At 44.0% G+C, this 21,350-nt stretch overlaps 1 protein-coding gene across 3 annotated transcripts in view; it reads left to right on the top strand.

Annotated features, from left to right (window-relative positions):
* Positions 1 to 21,350, top strand: part of ckap5 (cytoskeleton associated protein 5) — an 83,812-nt gene that overhangs the window by 8,426 nt on the left and 54,036 nt on the right. For all 3 annotated transcript variants that reach the window (XM_030426950.1, XM_030426949.1, XM_030426948.1), the window contains exons 4-7: positions 19,821 to 20,027; positions 20,684 to 20,855; positions 20,956 to 21,088; positions 21,192 to 21,292. In XM_030426950.1, coding sequence (XP_030282810.1) covers positions 19,821 to 20,027; positions 20,684 to 20,855; positions 20,956 to 21,088; positions 21,192 to 21,292 — 613 coding nt within the window. The remainder of the gene's footprint in view (positions 1 to 19,820; positions 20,028 to 20,683; positions 20,856 to 20,955; positions 21,089 to 21,191; positions 21,293 to 21,350) is intronic.

Below are 21,350 nucleotides of genomic sequence, written 5' to 3'. Positions count from 1 at the left end.
TTTTTCAAATGATTTTTATTAGGGCCCAAGCAGGTCATCGACCTGTGAGGTCCCTATTGAAATTGTAAAATTTATTAGGGCCCGAGCAGGTCATCGACCTGTGAGGTCCCTATTGTAATTGGAAAAATAATTCTTTATTAGGGCCCGAGCAGGTCATCGACCTGTGAGGTCCCTATTGAAATTGGAAAGATTCTTCTTATTATTCTTCTGCGCTTTGACTGCAGTTTTGGATGCCTGAACATATCCAAAAACTCATCAAATTTGGAATATACATCACATCTGGCGAAAAATTTGATAATTTAATGTCGCTGGGTGAGGTCGTGACCTGCGGGCTCTGTAGCGCCCCCTAATGTTCAGCCCCGCCTCCCACAAGTGCGTAGAAGAATGAAATTCAATACGCAGATTCCTCGTGACCAGACGTACAAACAACCCATTTGGACCACTAGTGTCAGTCCAACAGGAAGGCAGCCAATTAGATGTGTGGCTGCGTTTTTGTCCAATTCATGCCTACTTTGAAAATTATCTTGTCCTAGAGCTTAAACACAACAGTCTTCAAATTAACTCAGTAATTTTCTTCATGCCTTGAAGAACAAAAGTTATTAAAATCATTCAGCTGCGCCAAACTTTAGTGGGCGGTGCGGTGGAAACCATTTTGTCCTCACGCCGTCAAGCATCGAGGCTTCATAACTTCAACATACAATTTCCTATCCATACCAAACTGCTTGTAACTGTAGGGGCTGTCTCCCCGAACGAATTTCAGCATCAATACTTAGTCTGCCATTTTGCTTTTGGCCACCATGTTGAATTATGCCAATCTTTGTACGTAAATTATCTCCTCCTACAGATGTAACACCACCGACTTCAAAGTCACTCAGTAGCATCCTCTGACCTTGAAGATGAAAAGTTATTAAAATCTTTATCCTAAGTCATACCTGCTGGCAGTTGTGGAGCCTGCCATAACAATCCTTCGTCATGAAGCATCAAGTGCTGATATCTCCTTCATACTATTTCCTAGCTCGGCCAAATCTAGAGGGAGTGGCCCTGAATAGATCTGTACATCAATACTGTGTCATATCCATAGCGCCACCCACTGGAAACCCACTGGAAACATGAAGTAAGTTTTATCGCGGTCAATTTTGGCGCCCTACATGCATGTACATGAATGAAATTTGGCACGCATGTGTGTCATGACAAGACGCACAAATGACTCATTTACACCCACACTCTCAGTCAAACAGGAAGTGGTCAATTTTGCTTAGAAGCACATGAATTGATGGTGTAGGTCAGTGGTTCTCAACCTTTTTTCAGTGAGGTACCCCCTGTGAAATATTTTTTCAGCCAAGTACCCCCTAACCAGCGCAAAGCATTTTTAGTTGAAAAAAAAAAGACTTAAAACAGAGCGCTGTGCCATCAGTGTCTGATTTATTAAACTTTGGAACTGATAAACATGTGCAAAATTCAGACATTTGAAAAATAAAACAATTTCACACATTTTAAATGTTAATAATCCGTAACTAAATGTATTGCAAATATTTCTCATCACTTAAATGTAGTGATTCAAACTAATGTAGTGAACACAGTGACCATATAAACATTTAAAACATGAACCCTATACCCTATTTACCCTACCCTATTTAATATGAACCCTTTAAAACTCCATAAATTTGCAAAACACTGCTCATTTGTAGTGGTCTCTCTTGAACTATTTGAAAATGAAAAGATATCACTAAAACATTTTTTTTTTAAATGAACTTAATTATAAATAAAGATTTGTGCACATAAAAACAATCATCAACATAAAGTGTTCTCTTTTGGGGTCATAGCTAAGATCTGCTCTCAAAAAGAAATCATTAACTTAATTTTAAATAAAAGCAGAAATTGCTCAAAATAAAAAAAATAAAAATGTTTATTATCTTAAAATATCTTTTTAAGAATCAAAAAGAAGACATTTTAACATTACCAACTGTCAACAGTGAATATTGCACTGAACTGAGTGTTTTTGCATTTTGTGAGACATTTTAGTAGGACACTTGGGCTTGTGCTTCACTGAGGATCTTGTTCATTCTTGGTGGCAGGGAGGCAACTGCTGTGATCAAGCTCTTCTCCAGGGAAAGTCTGTTTCTCTGCTTTGTTTTGATCACAGTCATTGCAGAGAAGGAGGCCTCACATAAATATGTGGAGGCAAAGGGTAGTAGCTGCTCCAAAGCCTTCTGTCCCAGGTCAGGGTGCTCCTGCTTCACACACACCCAAAACTGAGTTAGTGTGAACATGGCAAACTTCATCTGGAGGCCACGATCAGATGACACTTCCAAGAGTTTCTCCTGATAGGTGACAGGGAGCTTGCTTCGGTTTGCTTCAGACAAGAGAAACGGGTTTCTCACCCAATCCAGCTGTGCAGATTTCTCCTCCATGTCAGGAAAGTAGGAATGAAAATCCTGAATCAACTTGGTCAAATGTCCCACTATGACCAGCTTGACTGGAGCTCTGTCCACATCCTCACTGCAGAGAAAATCATCCAGCTGAGGAAAGCAGGTGAAATCCTCCTGTGCACAGGCACTTCTCCACAGCTCTGCTTTCTTCAAGAAGCCACCCACCTTGTCATACAGGTTTAAAATTCTGGTGTCCTTGCCCTGCAGAGCCATATTCAGTTCATTCAGTTTGCTGAATATATCTGCCAGATAGCACAGCTTTGCCACCAGTCTGTGTCCTGGAACAAGGTGGCATGGGGAGATCTGTGCTCAATCAGAAAGGCGTGGACTTCGGATCTCAATTCCAACAGCCGGTTGAGGATTCTCCCTCGAGAGAGCCAGCGCACTTCTGTGTGCAGCAGCAGTTGTGTGTGTTCAGCTCCCATATTTTCGCAGAGGCGGCGAAACAGGCGTGCATTAAGTGGCCTTGACTTAATGAAGTTAATCACTTTGATGCTGCTTTTCAAAACAGGCTTTGGCTGATGTTGTGGAGGCCTTCCGCATCGTGTCTTGAGAAGATCTGAATTCAGACAGTTTCCTCTTAAAAAAGTCAGGTGGCTTACCGACGTGACATCCATGTTTTGTATTGAGATGACGCTGCAGATGTGCCGGCTTCATGCTACTGTTAGCTAGTTTTTCCCCACAGAAAAAACACAGTGCCTTGGGTGGGTTGCAACTTGTGGACGTAAATCCAATCAAAACATAATCTTCATGATACAGCCGGAATTTTGCCTGCTCTGGTTTGGCCTTCTTTGCCACTTGTCCCTCCGTGTTCTCAGATGAATTGCTTTTACGCTTCAACCACGACTCCATTGTTTGAGTTTTGACAGTGATTGACAGGTGATGCTAGGTGGCATATGACAGGTTGGGTCGAACCATCCTGGTATGGGGGAGACTCTGGTTTTTAGGATAGTGAAACTGAATAGCTTACTGAATATAAAATTCATTTTATGAACTTGTACTTGGATTTTCTTGAAAATGTATTAGATGATACATTTTAAAGGATTTTTGCATGGATGCAACTTTTAAAATATATTTTAAAATCTCAAGTACCCCATGGAGTGCCTTCACGTACCCCCAGGGGTACACGTACCCCCATTTGAGAACCACTGGTGTAGGTGATGCAAGTCGCCACTAGATGGCACTGTTGTCTTTCAAGGCACATGTATCATATTCATCAGATTTTATTGAAACTTCAAAAGGTGGCAGCATGCACTTCTTGGGATAAAAACTAGTAAACAAAGCAGAACTTAGATCAAAAGCTTGACACTGATGGACAGCCATAAATACATTTTTTGAAAGAAGGCAAATGAAGCATTATTCTACACATATTTATGTGCAGTGATGACAAACATAGTCAGATGTACATGGCATTTGCAGGTAGTTTTGTCTGAATTGCACGTTACAACAGGGCATATTTGAAGGGTAATGGGTTGAGCCACATAATGGATAAGTCAGTGGTAGTAAGCCACATCACACAATTTTCAAATAAGCCAGTTTGCTAAGAATGCCATTTGCGTGTTGTGTCTGCCTTGTCAAGGTGGCACACAACAAGATGTGTGTAGTTGTGATTCTGCCCAACTCTTCCGCGATGAACGAAGTGGATTCCACTGCGATATGAAACAACTGAGTGGGTTCTTTGGTTAAACACTGCTACTGCAGGACGCTCGTCAAACCTGGTCACTTGACCGCTGTCCCTTCTCAAAAGGAAGAATCACCTCTGGCTGCACTCCACTACCTATCTTAATCTGTGGCATTCCACTTCCATCCTCCCCTATGATGCGCTGCCTTCCTGCCTTCATGGTGACAACAGAAGGCAGTGTCTTATTTGCGCCGGTAGTCGAGTGGTTGGCGTGCATGCCACATACGCAGTGGACCCGGGTTCGAATTTAGGGCGGAGGAAGTTTACTGCAAGCCACAGCCCCCCCTCTCTGTCCCACTTCCAATCTATTCCCTGCAAAAACACAGGTGTCGATGCCTGAATTCCAGACAAAGGCAAAGAGAAGGCCGTAACACTTCACACAACGTAATGGTGCAGAATCGATTGTCAAAATGTACCTGATTACTAACTGTTTTAGAAATCATTCACGTGCAGTCCCTTTGGATTTCTGTGGATTGCAGGAAGTTGTTCTGACTTCACCTGAAAGCGCTTGATACTGGCAGGGGCAACCCACCGCGTTACAAACACACGTTGGGAGAAGAAGAGGCTGATATTCACCCCCGGTGTGCACCGTCCCAAACGCAGGCGGTTGCCACCTCCGTGAACAACGATCGAGCAACGGGGCTTCAGCCGCGGCGCGTTTGGACGGCGGCACGCCCCGACGCGGACTGCGAGGGCCCGTTCATCACTGCTTGCAGTTTTAATTAGGGCCTGAGCAGGTCATCGACCTGTGAGGTCCCTATTGAAATTGGAAAAATTATTCTTCGTTATTATTATTCCGATCCGACATCAACTGCAGTTTTGGATGCCTGAACATAATCGAAAACTCTCCAAATTTGGAATTTGCGTCACGTTAAGCGAAAATAGCGATCCTGCATTGTCAATGGGCATGGTCGTGACCTGCGGGCTCTGTAGCGCCCCCTAATGTTTATCTCCGCCTCCCACAAGTGCGTAGAAGAACGAAATTCAATACGCAGATTCCTCATGACCAGACGCACAAAAAACCCAGTGGGACCCCTAGTTTCAGTCCAACAGCAAGTCAGCCATTTAGATGTGTGGTGGCGTTTTTATCCAATTCATGCCTACTTTGAAAACTATCTTGTCCTAGAGCTTAAACACCACAGTCTTCACATTAACTCAGTAATTTTCTTCATGCCTTGGAGAACAAAAGTTATTAAAATCTTTCAGCTGCGACATACTTTAGTGGGCGGGGCGGTGGAAACCAATTTTTCCTCACGCCATCAAGCATCGAGGCTTTATAACTTCAACATACAATTTCCTATCCACACCAAACTGCTTGTAACTGTAGAGGCTGTCTCCCCGAACAAATCTCAGCATCAATACTTAGTCTGCCATTTTGCTTTTGGCCGCCATGTTGAAATATTGCCAATCTTTGTACTTAAATTATCTCCTCCTACAGATGTAACACCACCGACTTCAAAGTCACTCAGTAGCATCCTCTGACCTTAGTTATTAAAATCTTTATCCTACGTCATACCTGCTGGCCACAGTGGAGCGGGCAATTCGAATCCTTCGCCGTGAAGCATCGTGTCCTCATAATTTCTTCATACAATGTCTTATCTCGGCCAAATCTCTCAGGAATGCAGAGGGAGTCGCCCTGATGAGATCTGTGTAGTCATGGGGCGTGGCCGTGACGCGTGGGCTCTGTAGCGCCCCCTATTGTGATGCCCCACCTCCTACTTGTAACATAGAAGGACGAAAATTGGTACGCATATTCATCATGACCAGACGCACGGAAAACCCATTTGGATGCATACTCTCAGTCCAACAGGAAGTCAGTTATTTTGAAATTTGGCCGCATTTTTGACAAATTCATGCCTAATTTGAAAATTATCTTGTCCTCGAGCTTAAACACCACAGACTTTAAATTAACTCAGGAATTTTCTTCATGCCTCGAAGAACAAAAGTTATGGAAATCATTCAGCTGCGCCAAGGTTAAGTTGGCGGTGCGGTGGAAACCATTTTGTCCTCACGCCGTCAAGCATCGAGGCTTTATAACTTCAACATAAAATCTCCTATCCACACCAAACTGCTCGTAACTGTAGAGGCTGTCTCCCTGAACAAATCTCAGCATCAATAATTAGTCTGCCATTTTGCTTTTGGCCGCCATGTTGAATTATGCCAATCTTCGTACTTAAATTATCTCCTCCTACAGATGTAACACCACAGACTTCAAAGTCACTCAGTAGCATCCTCTGACCTTGAAGATGAAAAGTTATGGAAATCTTTATCCTGTGTCATACCTGCTGGCAGTTGCGGAGCCCGCCATAACAATCCTTCGTCATGAAGCATCAAGTCCTGATATCTCCTTCATACTATTGCCTATCTAGGCCAAATCTAGAGGGAATCTAGAGGTAGACGCCCTGAATAGATCTGTGCATCAATACTCTGTCATATCCATAGCCCTACCCACTGGAAACATAAATTAGTTTTAATCTCATTCCATTAGGGCTCCTACAAGCTGTGAGTGACACAAGTCGCCACTAGATGGCAGTGTTGTCTTTCAAGTCACAGGTGTCCTTTGTGGTTAGCAACCTCTGGATAACCTCTAGATAATTTCATTCCATGGCAGGAGGTCAGCCTCTAATTTATCAGATTTTATTGAAACTTCAAAATGTGGCTGCATGCACTTTATGGAATAAAAAGTAGCAAACAAAGGAGAACTTAGATCAAAAGCATGACATTCATAGACAGCCATAAATACATTTTTGAAAGAAGGCAAGTGAAGCATCATTTGACACTCATTTATCTGCATTGATCACAAACATAGTCAGATGTATATGGCATTTGCAGGTAGTTTTGTCTAAATTGCACATCACAACATGGAATAATTGAAGGGTAATGTTTAGAGCCACATAATGGATAAGTCAGTGGTAGTAAGTCACAGCACACAATGTTAAATGAGCCAATTTACTCAGAATGCCATTTGCGTGTTGTGTCTGCCCTGTCAATGTGGCAAAAAACAAGATGTCTGTAGTTGTGATTCTGCCCAACTTTTCTGCGATGAACGAAGTGGCTTCCCCTGCGATTTGAAACAACTGAGTGATTTATTTGGTGAAACACAGCTACTGCAGGACCAGTGTCGTCCGAAGGGATGGGCCGGGGGGACCATGGCCACCCCTGGAAAATTGCTGGCCACCCCACTGGCCCCCCCAGAGCTCCGACCAATTTCCCTGACTGACTAAGGTGCTGGCTCAATAGGGAACTGTACTTTAAATCTCCACCTGTGGGGGTGCTAATGTGCTGAAAGGTGTGCAGTCTGACGGGAAGTCAGCACAAGACGCAGAAGAAGAAACAACAACATTTTTGTGTTTTTAGAAATGTTTGTGTGTTTCTCAAACTTGAGGTAAATGTGTTGGATGCATATTGTCTTTAATGAAAAAGAGTCAAGGGGAATGCAATACACAGCCACAGAGTGGAGCTGAATCTGAGTTGCCACAAGAAGGACCATTTTGGTTTGCCACCCTGAGATTTTCACTGGCCCCATCTGGCCTCCCCAATGACAATGTTCTGGGGGCGCCACTGTGCAGGACGCTGGTCAAACCTGGTCACTTGACCGCTGTCCCTTTACAAAAGGGAGAATCACATCTGGCTGCACTCCACTACCTATCTAAATCTGTGGCATTCCACTTCCATCCTCCCCTATGATGCGCTGTCTTCCTGCCTTCACAGTGACAACAGAAGGCAGTGTCTTAGCTGCGCCGGTTGTCGAGTGGTTGGAGTGCATGCCACATACGCAGTGGACCCGGGTTCGAATTTAGGGCAGAGGAAGTTTACTGCAAGCCACAACCCCCCCTTCTCTGTCCCACTTCCAATCTATTCCCTGCAAAAACACAGGTGTCCATGCCTGAATGCCAGACAAAGGCAAAGAGAAGGCCTGTAACACTTCACACAACATAACAGTGCAGAATCGATTGTCTAAACATACCCGATTATTAAATGTTTTAGAAATCATTCACCTGCAGTCCATTTGGATTTCTGTGGATTGCAGGAAGTTGTTCTGACTTCACCTGAAAGCGCTTAATACTGGCAGGGGCAACCCACCACGTTACAAACACACGTTGGGAGAAGAGGCTGATATTCACCCCTGGCGTGCACCGTCCCAAACGCAGGCGGTTGCCGCCTCCGTGAACAACGATCAAGCAATGTGGCTTAAGGCGGAGCGCGATTGGACGGCAGCACGCCCCGACGCGTGCGCGGACTGCGAGGGCCCGTTCATCACTGCTTGCAGTTTTAATTAGGGCCCGAGCAGGTCATCGACCTGTGAGGTCCCTATTGTAATTGGAAGGATTATTAGGGCCCGAGCAGGTCATCGACCTGTGAGGTCCCTATTGTAATTAGGGCCCGAGCAGGTAGACCTGCGAGGTCCCTATTGTTATTGGAAGGACAGAAATTTTCTTCTCCAAGTTTGAATGCAGTTTTGGATGCCTGAACATACCCAAAAACTCACCAAATTTGGAATATATGTTACATCTGGCGAAAATTGCGATCCTGCATATTCATTGGGCGTGGTCGTGACCTGCAGGATCTGTAGCGCCCCCTAATGTTCATCCCCGCCTCCCACAAGTGCGTAGAAGAACGAAATTCAATACGCAGATTCCTCATGAGCAGACGCACAAAAAAGTCTGGGGGGACCATACTGTCACTCCAACAGGAAGTCAGCTATTTAGATGTGTGGCGGCGTTTTTGTCCAATTCATGCCTACTTTGAAAATTATCTTGTCCTAGAGCTTAAACACCACATTCTTCAAATTAACTCAGTAATTTTCTTCATGTCTTGAAGAACAAAAGTTATGGAAATCATTCAGCTGCGCCAAACTTTAGTGGGCGGTGCGGTGGAAACCATTTTTTCCTCACGCCATCAAGCATCGAGGCTTTATAACTTTATCATACAATTTCCTATCCACACCAAACTGCTCGTAACTGTAGAGGCTGTCTCCCTGAACAAATCTCAGCATCAATACTAAGTCGGCCATTTTGCTTTTCGCCACCATTTTGAAATATTGCCAATCTTCATACTTAAATTATCTCCTCCTACAGATGTAACGCCACCGACTTCAAAGTCACTCAGTAGCATCCTGTGACCTTGAAGATTAAAAGTTATTAAAATCTTTATCCTACGTCATACCTGCTGGCCACAGTGGAGCGGGCAATTCAAATCCTTCGCTGTAAAGCATCGTGTCCTCATAACTTCTTCATACAATGTCCTATCTCAGCCAAATCTAGAGGGAATCTAGAGGGAGTCGCCCTGAATAGATCTGTGCATCAATACTGTGTCATATCAATAGCGCCACCCACTGGAAACCCACTGGAAACATGAGGTAAGTATTATCTCAGTCAATGTTGGCGCCCTTCATGCATATACATGAATGAAATTTGGCACGCATGTGTGTTATGACAAGACGCACAAATTACTCATTTACACCCACACTCTCAGTCCAACAGGAAGTGGTCAATTTTGCTTAGAAGCACATGAATTTATGGTGTACGTGATGCAAGTCGCCACTAGATGGCATTGTTGTCTTTCAAGGCACATGTATCCTGTCTGAATAACCTCTGAGTAATTCCATTCAATTCCAGTTAGTCAGCCGCATATTCATCAGATTTTATTGAAACTTCAAAAGGTAGCAGCACGCACTTCTTGGAATTAAAACTAGCAAACAAAGCAGAACTTAGATCAAAAGCTTGACACTGATAGACAGCCATAAATACATTGTTGAAAGAATGCAAGTGAAGCATTATTCTACACTCATTTATGTGCAGTGATGACAAACATAGTCAGATGTACATGGCATTTGCAGGTAGTTTTGTCTACATTGCACGTTACAAAAGGGCATATTTGAAGGGTAATGGGTAGAGCCACATAATGGATAAGTGAGTGGTAGTGAGCCACAGCACACAATTTTCAAATAAGCCAATTTGCTAAGAATGCCATTTGCGTGTTGTCTGCCCTGTCAATGTGGCACACAACAAGATGTGTGTAGTTGTGATTCTGCCCAACTTTTCCGCGATGAACGAAGTGGCTTCCCCTGCGATATGAAACAACTGAGTGAGTTCTGTGGTTAAACACAGCTACTGCAGGACGCTGGTCAAACCTGGTCACTTGACCGCTGTCCCTTTCCAAAAGGAAGAATCACATCTGGCTGCACTCCACTACCTATCTAAATCTGTGGCATTCCACTTCCATCCTCCCCTATGATGCGCTGCCTTCCTGCCTTCACGGTGACAACAGAAGGCAGTGTCTTAGCTGCGCCGGTGGTCGAGTGGTTGGAGTGCATGCCACATACGCAGTGGGCCCGGGTTCGAATTTAGGGCGGAGGAAGTTTACTGCAAGCCACAACCCCCCCCTCTCTGTCCCACTTCCAATCTATTCCCTGCAAAAACACAGGTGTCCATGCCTGAATTCCAGACAAAGGCAAAGAGAAGGCCGCAACACCTCACACAACGTAACGGTGCAGAATCGATTGTCAAAACGTACTTGATTACTAAATGTTTTAGAAGTCATTCACCTGCAGTCCATTTGGGTTTCTGTGGATTGCAGGAAGCTGTTCTGACTTCACCTGAAAGCGCTTGATACTGGCAGGGGCAACCCAGCGCGTTACAAACACACGTTGGGAGAAGAGGCTGATATTCAACCCCCGGCGTGCACCATCCCAAACGCAGGCGGTTGCCGCCTCTGTTAGTAACGACCGAGCAACAGGGCTTAAGTCGCGGCGCATTTGGACGGCGGCACGCCCCGACGCGCGTGCAGACTGCGAGGGCCCGTTCATCACTGCTCGCAGTTTTAATTAGGGCCCGAGCAGGTCATCGACCTGTGAGGTCCCTATTGTAATTGGAAGGACTAGTGTACCGCTTTAACTGCAGTTTTGGAGGCCTGAATATACCCAAAAACTCACCAAATTTGGAATATACGTCACATCTAGTGAAAAATTTGATAATTTAATGCCGTTGGGCGAGGTCGTGACCTGCGGGCTCTGTAGCGCCCCCTAATGTTCTTCCCTGCCTTCCACATGCACGTAGATGAACGAAATTCGGTACGCTGATTCATCGTGAGCAGACGCACAAAAAAGTCTGTGGGGACCATACTGTCACTCCAACAGGAAGTCAGCTATTTAGATGTGTGGCGGCGTTTTTGTCCAATTCATGCCTACTTTGAAAATTATCTTGTCCTAGAGCTTAAACACCACAGTCTTCAAATTAACTCAGTAATTTTCTTCATGCCTTGGAGAACAAAAGTTATCAAAATCTTTCAGCTGCGACATACTTTAGTGGGCGGGGCGTTGGAAACCATTTTTTCCCCTCGCGGTCAAACATCGAGGCTTTATAACTTTAACATACAATTTCCTATCCACACCAAACTTCTCATAAGTGTAGAGGCTGTCTCCCCAAATAAATCTCAGCATCAATACTAAGTCGGCCATTTTGATTTTGGCCACCATTTTGAAATAGTGCCAATCTTCGTACTTAAATGATCTCCTCCTACAGATGTAACGCCACCGACTTCAAAGTGACTCAGTAGCATCCTCTGACCTTAAAGATGAAAAGTTATTAAAATCTTTGTCCTACGTCATACCTGCTGGCAACAGTGGAGCGGTCAATTCAAATCCATCGCCATAAAGCATCGTGTCCTCGTAACTTCTTCATACAATGTCCTATCTTGGCCAAATCTCTCAGGAATGCAGAGGGAGCCGCCCTGATGAGATCTGTGTAGTCATGGGGCGTGGCCGTGACGCATGGACTCTGTAGCGCCACCTATTGTCATGCCCCGCCTCCTACATGTAACATAGAAGGACGAAAATTGGTACGCGTATTGCTCATGACCGGACGCACAAAAAACCCATTTGGACCCCTAGTGTCAGTCCAACAGGAAGGCAGCCATGTAGATGTGTGGCGGCGGTTTTGTCCAAATTTTGCCTACTTTGAAAATGATCTTGTCCTAGAGCTTAAACACCACAGTCTTCAAATTAACTCAGTAATTTTCTTCATGCCTCGAAGAACAAAAGTTATTAAAATCATTCAAATGCGCCATGGTTATGTTCGCCGTTCAGTGGAAACCATTTTGTCCTCACGCCGTCAAGCATCGAGGCTTCATAACTTCAACATACAATTTCCTATCCACACCAAACTGCTCGTAACTGTAGAGGCTGTCTCCCCGAAAAAATCTCAGCATCAATACTTAGTCTGCCATTTTGCATTTGGCCGCCATGTTGAATTATGCCAATCTTCATACTTAAATTATCTCCCCCTACAGATGTAACACCACCGACTTCAAAGTCACTCAGTAGCATCCTCTGACCTTGAAGATGAAAAGTTATTAAAATCTTTATCCTAAGTCATACCTGCTGGCAGTTGCGGAGCCTGCCATGACAATCCTTCGTCATGAAGCATCAAGTGCTGATATCTCCTTCATACTATTTCCTAGCTCGACCAAATCTAGAGGGAATCTAGAGGGAGACGCCCTGAATAGATCTTTGCATCAATACTGTGTCATATCCATAGCGCCACCCACTGGAAAGATGAAGCAAGTTTTATTTCAGGCAATTTGGGCGTCCTACATGCATGTACATGAATGAAATGCGGCATGCATGTGTGTCATGACAAGATGCACAAATGACTCATTTATACCCACACTCTCAGTCCAACAGGAAGTGGTCAATTTAGCTTAGAAGCACATCAATTGATGGTGTAGGTGATGCAAGTCGCCACTAGAAGGCACTGTTGTCTTTCAAGGCACATGTATCATATTCATCAGATTTTATTGAAACTTCAAAAGGTGGCAGCATGCACTTCTTGGGATAAAAACTAGTAAACAAAGCAGAACTTGGATCAAAAGCTTGACACTGAAAGACAGCCATAAATACATTTTTTGAAAGAAGGCAAATGAAGCATTATTCTACACATATTTATGTGCAGTGATGACAAACATAGTCAGATGTACATGGCATTTGCAGGTAGTTTTGTCTGAATTGCACGTTACAACAGGGCATAGTTGAAGGGTAATGGGTTGAGCCACATAATGGATAAGTCAGTGGTAGTAAGCCACAGCACACAATTTTCAAATAAGCCAGTTTGCTAAGAATGCCATTTGCGTGTTGTGTCTGCCCTGTCAAGGTGGCACACAACAAGATGTGTGTAGTTGTGATTCTGCCCAACTCTTCCGCGATGAACGAAGTGGATTCCACTGCGATATGAAACAACTGAGTGGGTTCTTTGGTTAAACACCGCTACTGCAGGACGCTCGTCAAACCTGGTCACTTGACCGCTGTCCCTTTTCAGCAGGAAGAATCACATCTGGCTGCACTCCACTACCTATCTAAATCTGTGGCATTCCACTTCCATCCTCCCCTATGATGCGCTGCCTTCCTGCCTTCACGGTGACAACAGAAGGCAGTGTCTTATCTGCGCCGGTATTCGAGTGGTTGGCGTGCATGCCACATACGCAGTGGACCCGGGTTCGAATTTAGGGCGGAGGAAGTTTAATGCAAGCCACAACCCCCCCTCTCTGTCCCACTTTCAATCTATTCCCTGCAAAAACACAGGTGTCCATGCCTGAGTTCCAGACAAAGGCAAAGAGAAGGCCGTAACACTTCACACAACGTAACGGTGCAGAATCGATTGTCAAAACGTACCTGATTACTAACTCTTTTAGAAATCATTCACCTGCAGTCCCTTTGGATTTCTGTGGATTGCAGGAAGTTGTTCTGACTTCACCTTAAAGCGCTTGATACTGGCAGGGGCAACCCACCGCGTTACAAACACACGTTGGGAGAAGAGGCTGATATTCACCCCCTCGTGCACCGTCCCAAACGCAGGCGGTTGCCGCCTCTGTGAACAACGATCGACCAACGGGGCTTAAGCCGCGGCGCGTTTCCACGGCGGCACGCCCCGACGTGCGCGCGGACTGCGAGGGCCCGTTCATCACTGCTTGCAGTTTTAATTGGAAGAATTATTCTTCGTTATTATTTTTCCTGTACCACTTTAACGGCAATTTTGGAGGCCTGGACATACCCAAAAACTCACCAAATTTGGAATATACGTCACATCTAGTGAAAAATTTGATAATTTAATGCCGTAGGGCGAGGCCGTGACCTGCGGGCTCTGTAGCGCCCCCTAATGTTTATCCCTTCGTCCTGCAAGTGCCTAGAAGAACGAAATGTGGTACGCAGATTCCTCAGGACCAGACGCACAAAAAACCTATTTGGACCCCTAGTGTCAGTCCAACAGGAAGTCAGTCATTTAGATGTGTGGCGGCATTTTTGTCCAATTCATGCCTACTTTGAAAATTATCTTGTCCTAGAGCTTAAACGCCACATTCTTCAAATTAACTCAGTAATTTTCTTCATGCCTTGGAGAACCAAAGTTATTAAAATCTTTCAGCTGCAACATACATTAGTGGGCGGGGCGATGGAAACCATTTTTTCCTCACGCCGTCAAGCATCGAGGCTTTATAACTTCAACATACAATTTCCTATCCACACCAAACTGCTTGTAACTGTAGAGGCTTTGTCCCCGAACAAATCTCCGCATCAATACTTAGTCTGCCATTTTGCTTTTGGCCGCCATTTTGAAATATTGCCAGTCTTTGTACTTAAATTATCTCCTCCTACTGTAGAGATGTAACACCACCGACTTCAAAGTCACTCAGTAGCATCCTCTGACCTTGAAGATGAAAAGTTATGGAAATCTTTATCCTACGTCATACCTGCTGGCCGCAGTGGAGCGGTCAATTCAAATCCTTCGCCGTAAAGCATCGTGTCCTCGTAACGTCTTCATACAATGTCCTATCTCGGCCAAATCTCTCAAAAATGCAGAGGGAGTCGCCCTGATGAGATCTGTGTTGTCATGGGGCGTGGCCGTGACCTGCGGGCTCTGTAGCGCCCCCTATTGTGATGCCCTGCCTCCTACTTGTACATAGAAGGATGAAAATTGGTACGAATATTCATCATGACCAGACGCACAAAAAACCCATTTGGATGCTTACTCTTAGTCCAACAGGAAGTCAGTTATTTTGATGTGTGGCGGCATTTTTGAGAAATTCATGCCTACTTTGAAAATTATCTTGTGCTAGAGCTTAAACACCACAGTCTTCACATTAACTCAATTATCTTCTTCATGCCTTGAAGAACAAAAGTTGTGGAAATCATTCAGCTGTGTCAAACCTGGTGGGCGTGACGGCGGACACCATTTTTCCCCTTTGCGGTCAAGCATCAATTCCTTATAACTCCCGCATGCAATGCCCTATATCCACAAAATTCCTTATAAATGTAGACAGTCATGCCCTGAACACATCCAGACATTCATTCAAAGTTGGCCATTTTGAATTTGGTGGCCTTATGAAATATTGCCATACATCATACTTTCACGTCTTCCTCCTACAGATTGGACACCACAGACTTTACAGTCAGTAAGTATACTCCTCAGACCATGCCAAAGACACGCTAGGAAAATCTTTATCCTACGTCATACCTGCTGGCCGGGGCGGTGCCCACCATTAACATCCTTCGTCATGAAGCATCAAGTCCTGATAACTCCTTCATACTATTTCCTATCTCGGCCAAATCTAGAGGGAATATAGAGGGAGCCCCCATGAATAGATCTGTGCATCAATACTGTGTCATATCCATAGCGCCACCCACTGGAAACATAAATTAAGTTTTATCTCATTCAATGTGGGCTCCTACATGCTGTGAGTGACACAAGTTGCCACTAGATGGCATTGTTGTCTTTCAAGTCACAGGTATCCTTTGTGCTTAGCAACCTCTGGATAACCTCTAGATAATTCCGCTCCATTGCAGGAAGTCAGCCTCATATTTATCAGATTTTATTGAAACTTCAAAATGTGTCTGCACGCACTTTATGGAATAAAAACTAGCTAACAAAGCAGAAATTAGATCGAAAGCTTGACATTGATAGACAGCCATAAATACATTTTTGAAAGAAGGCAAGTGAAGCAGTACTTTTCACTCATTTATGCGCATTGATGACAAACATAGTCAAATGTACATGTCATTTGCAGGTAGTTTTGTCTAAATTGCACATTACAACATGGAATAATTGAAGGTTAATGTTTAGAGCCACATAATGGATAAGTCAGTGGTAGTAAGCCACAGCACACAATTTTCAATCAAGCCAATTTGCTAAGAATGCCATTTTTGTGTTGTCTGCCCTGTCAGTGTGGCACAAAACAAGATGTGTGTAGCTATGATTCTGACCAACTTTTCCATGATGAACAGATTGGCTTCCACTGCCATTTTAAACAACTGAGGGATTTCTTTGGTTAAAAGTCCCATATTATACTGTTTTTCGTCAATTTCACACAGCTGTCAGAGGTCCAACAACTCTGTATTCGATATGTGTTACTCCAAACACATCCGTGGTCCTGCATTCCAGCTGTCTAAAAGTCGCTCTGCTGAGCTGTATTCAGAGCACACTGTTTCCATGCCTGCACCTTTTATGCTAATGAGCTCCGTCTGTCAACGCGTACTTGGGGAGCTTTGCCTGCTACGTCACTCTCAGGGAGAGGATGCCCCTTATGCTAACGGTAGCATGCGCTAATGTTTGCGGTGGATGTAACACTATGGCTCGCAGAGATTTTTCCGTTCAACCGAACCAGTTTGACCCAGAATCGGACCCAGAAGGAGAGGCTTCTGAAGAAGTACAGACTCTGCGTCTGCAGCAGGACGTTTCAGAATGGTTAGTGTGGCTAAATAATGTTAGTTTGTTTGTATCACAGTTAATATCGTGTAGCTTATGGCTAACAGCTAGCGAAAGCTGTGTTTGTCTCAAACACAGTCTCCAAACTCTTGGACACTGTTCGCATAGTTTCTGTCTCCACTCTGCACATGTTTCCAGACTTTCTACTGTGACAACCAAGCTCCATCGTAATATCATTAACATCACACTCTCTTCAAACGCCATTGTATAGTGGACCGAAGTGGAGCTAACTAGTTAGCCAGTTTCCAGCTGACTTCACCATACTCGTCGGCAACTGTAAATACTATCAAATCGCGGCGACAATTAAAGGTGGCTCGGGTGCAGTTGCTGCGTCCGGTATGGTTGAGACTGATCCTTTTATGAGGATCAGTGTCGAGGCAAAGACGGTGTTGTACTGACACTCGTTACTGAAGCAGTCCGATGTAAAGTGGTTAGCACACACATACAAGCTAACACGAACCGCAGCCGGCACGTTGTCATTAAAAAGGAAACACAGCCACGGTCTCTTCTGTTGTTCTGTAGCTGGGACAGAATATAGGCACTTATGTTGATTATTACAACCAACAACAGAGCAATTGCGTGTCTAGCTCTGAGTGAGGACGTTGTGAAACACTGCTGTCTCTCCGCTGGACACACCAAACTTCACCGCGGGGATGAAGTCGCCCCTCTCTGATATCTCCTATCACCGCGCAGAGGAGGCTGGCCTATGATAATGACTCCTTCCGTTACATAACGAAAGCAGCAGAATCTGAACAGCCTGTAGGAGCGCCTTGTTACCAGTTAGTGGGCTGCAGAGGCCATGCAGGAATCACTGGATTTCCTCATTCTGGGAGTTGGCAGGCTCAGGGAGGACCAGCTTGTATATATTGAGAGCAGAGAAAACTTGTTTTTTATGATATGGGATCTTTAAATAACACAAAACACAGCTGTGGTTAACAGTCAGTATGTCAAGCCATCATGCTGTTTGGCATGCTTTGCCTATGCTAATGTTATGTTGGACATTGTACTGCGTATTCCAATGCTAATAATGTATTGCATTCAGCTTTTCAGCCTTTTCAGACATTCTTTAATACCGACAGGAGGAACAGCCCACCAAATCATAGGAAAAACAGCCCACCAAATCACATGAAAAACTGAAAGGGAAGGTTTTGTGCGGGTAAGCCTGACGGCGGCGTGCGTCGAAGGCAACATGCCCCGACACGCGCGGACTGCGAGGGCCCGTTGATCACTGCTCGCAGTTTTAATTGGGGCCCGAGCAGGGAACCTCCAAGGACCCTATTGTAATTGAAATGTTTCTATATATATATATATATATATTTTTTTTTCGGACGAAATGATCGCATTTTTCACTGCCTGAACATACCCCAAAACTCACCAAACTTGAAATATAAGTCAGACCTGGCGAAAAATGTTATGATCTCTTGTCGTCCTGAATTTCCACCACTAGGTGGCGCTGTTATTAAGGAAAGCGTGTTTTGGCTAATAACTCCCACATACTTTGGCGCACATTCAAAAACCTTATATCCCCGCGTTCAGTGAATTGTGCTGAATCACGCTCATTTCCGCCTAGCGTTTTTTTTCGCTACGTCGCAAAATGTCAAAAACCTACTTTTTCGAACTCCTCCCAGGCGATTTCACCGGTTTGCACGAAACTTGGCACACAGCATCTGTGGACCCTCCTGACAAAAAGTTATCAGAGGATTTTAATTAAATCAAAGAACTTTAAAGCTATTAAATAACAACTTCCTGCAGATTTGGTTAAAAACTGTAAGTGTTGGATATTTCCACATTGGTGTGGTCTAATGACATGAAACTCAGGATACTACTTCCCCATGAGCCCCTGAGGCCCTGTGCAAAATTTTTGGCGATGACCACAAGGTGGCGCTCTTTAAATTGATGTACTAGGTGGCGCTCTGGTGTCAGTTTAATTGTATATTTGGCCCTGTGCCCACACCATAACACTTATGGAAATGAAATTCATAGAGGTGCTATAGAATGGCCCCTGTGACTCACACACCAAAAATGACCAGCAGGTGGTGCTATTTTCAATGCAAAAGCCTTTTTCGCCCATAACTCCCACTTGATATGTTGCACATTAATAACCGTCATCCCTATGTGTTCCCTGCATTCAGCTGAATTGTTTGGTGTAGGCCACGCCCACTTTTACAGTAACTTTCCATTTGCAAAATCGCGACAAATGAAAAACGTACTTTTTCGAACTCCTCCTAGATGATTTGACTAATTTGCACCAAACTTTGCATGTATGATAATACTGATAATATCCTATACATTTCTGTTTTGATTTTGAACATTCTATCAAAAAAATCTCATCAAATTGTTAAATATTATTTTATTCTTGTCCAGCAGGTCCCCAAGTAGCCTGTGATGTTAAAGTTTTTTACTGTAGCATTTTAAAATAATTAAGACAAAGACGTGAGATGTAAAAATATGTGACATTAATTAATTGATAATGTTGTTTTGTTATCACCAAACATTCAGGATCCCTGCCCCCCCCCCCCCCCCCCCCAAATGAAAATCTGAGGCGGGCCTTTAAATAATGAGTTTCAGAACCCCTGCACTACATGCTGCTGGTCTGATCGCCAGCTTATGTAATTGTCCACAACACTGTGACGTCGATCCAGCCCTCATGAATAATGTAACGTTAATATCCCCATCCTTTGATGACCTCTCTTGCTCAAACGCAATTAGGTTTTGTTTCTTCTTGTGTTGTCAAAGTCAGTTACCGTTTCATGTGGATAGACTTTAAATCTGAACTGTATTACTCTTTAACTTATCTGGTTAACTGTTGTTTTCAGTATTGTGAACTAAACTCGGATGCCAGATTAAATCCAGACATGCCTCGGTATAGTGACCCTTTAAGAAGCTCACATTGTTCATAAGACTGTATGTATGGTGTGTTGTGACTGGCTGTGTTTGTACATTTGCCCTTGTCTCCAGGACGACAGGTGAGGTGGTGTCTGGCGTGGTGACCAAAGTTTTCAACCAGCCAAAGGCCCGAGCCAAGGAGCTGGGTACAGACATCTGTCTGATGTACATCGAGATCGAGAAAGCTGAGGTGGTTCAAGACGAGCTCCTTAAAGGACTGGACAACAAGAACCCCAAGATAGTGGTTGCCTGCATCGAGGCACTCAGGAAGGCTCTCAGGTCAGTGCTGCTCTCTCTAAAAGTAAGAAACCATGGATAAACCACATTTAACGCCTTAAATTTGGTTATTAAACATTTGTGAAAAAGATATGTATGTAATGAAGGCAGGATATGTGACAAATTCCCATGTCCAAAATGACATCATTGCACTAAAACACTTAACTTCACAATAATTGCAAATTACCCCAAGCATCTTTTCCTGAATAATCTGTTCAAAAAAAGAAAAGGGCAACTGGGACAACAAGTACTCCGAAACCGATCAACTGTGATAGGCCGATATTGCCTGAACGATACATTGGTCATGCTCAGAAACATTTGGATGAAATGCACTTTATGGCCAACAAAAAAAAAGACACTACCTGGATTTAATAAGCAAAAAGGCACGAGCTTGAGTTATTCCCTAACTAAATCAAGATGTTGTACTTTGATTTTCTCCAAAAAATTTTCAGCCATAGGATTTTCCTTTCTAAATTCTTTGTTGTAATGGAAAATAATATTTAATGTGTGTAATATATGTGCATTAGTAATGCTTCTGTCCTTGAATGTAATGGCACCGTTTTTACAGTATTGTCCAACAGTTGTGCTGATACCAATATGTGTTTCCTGTCCATGATGCTAACTTTCTCACCTCTTGATCTGTCATTAACATTCCATAGTGAGTTTGGATCTAAGATCGTGACGTTGAAGCCTGTAGTGAAGATTTTATCCAAACAGTTTGAGTCCAGAGAGAAGGCGGTGAGAGACGAAGCTAAGCTTCTTGCTGTTGAGATCTACAAATGGATCAGAGATGCTCTGAGACCTCCACTGCAAAACATTAACTCTGTACAGGTGGGGCATACTCATCATTTCACATACTCAGACATTAGTTAGTGCAACTTGATTCTGAAAGCAGAACATGAAAATGATACTGTTTGTGCTGTCTGACTAGCTGAAGGAGCTAGAAGAGGAGTGGGTGAAGCTGCCTTCGTCTCCTCCCAAGCAAACCCGGTTCCTGCGCTCACAGCAGGACCTGAAGGCAAAGTTTGAACAGCAACAAGCCATAGGAGGAGAACAGTCTGATGGTAGGTTTAACTACAGTGCAAAATGCCAACAAATCATGGATGCAATGACATGGAGTTGTAGAGTCATGGTCCAGTGCCATCCCTCTTTATGTTTGTTTTTCAGGAGAGGATGAGACTGATACAGTGGCAGCAGTGGATGCTTATGAACTGCTTGAAGCTGTGGAGATTCTGTCCAAGATGCCCAAAGACTTCTATGAGAAAATAGTAAGATCATCTAACTGTGTAGAATTCTCGGCACACTTCATGTCTTTGGATTGGTTTC

This window comes from Sparus aurata, chromosome 8 (genome assembly GCF_900880675.1).
Source record: "Sparus aurata chromosome 8, fSpaAur1.1, whole genome shotgun sequence".
Classification (NCBI taxonomy): domain Eukaryota; kingdom Metazoa; phylum Chordata; class Actinopteri; order Spariformes; family Sparidae; genus Sparus; species Sparus aurata.
Note: the sequence above shows the minus strand (reverse complement) of the source record. Positions and strands in the feature narration are given on the sequence as shown.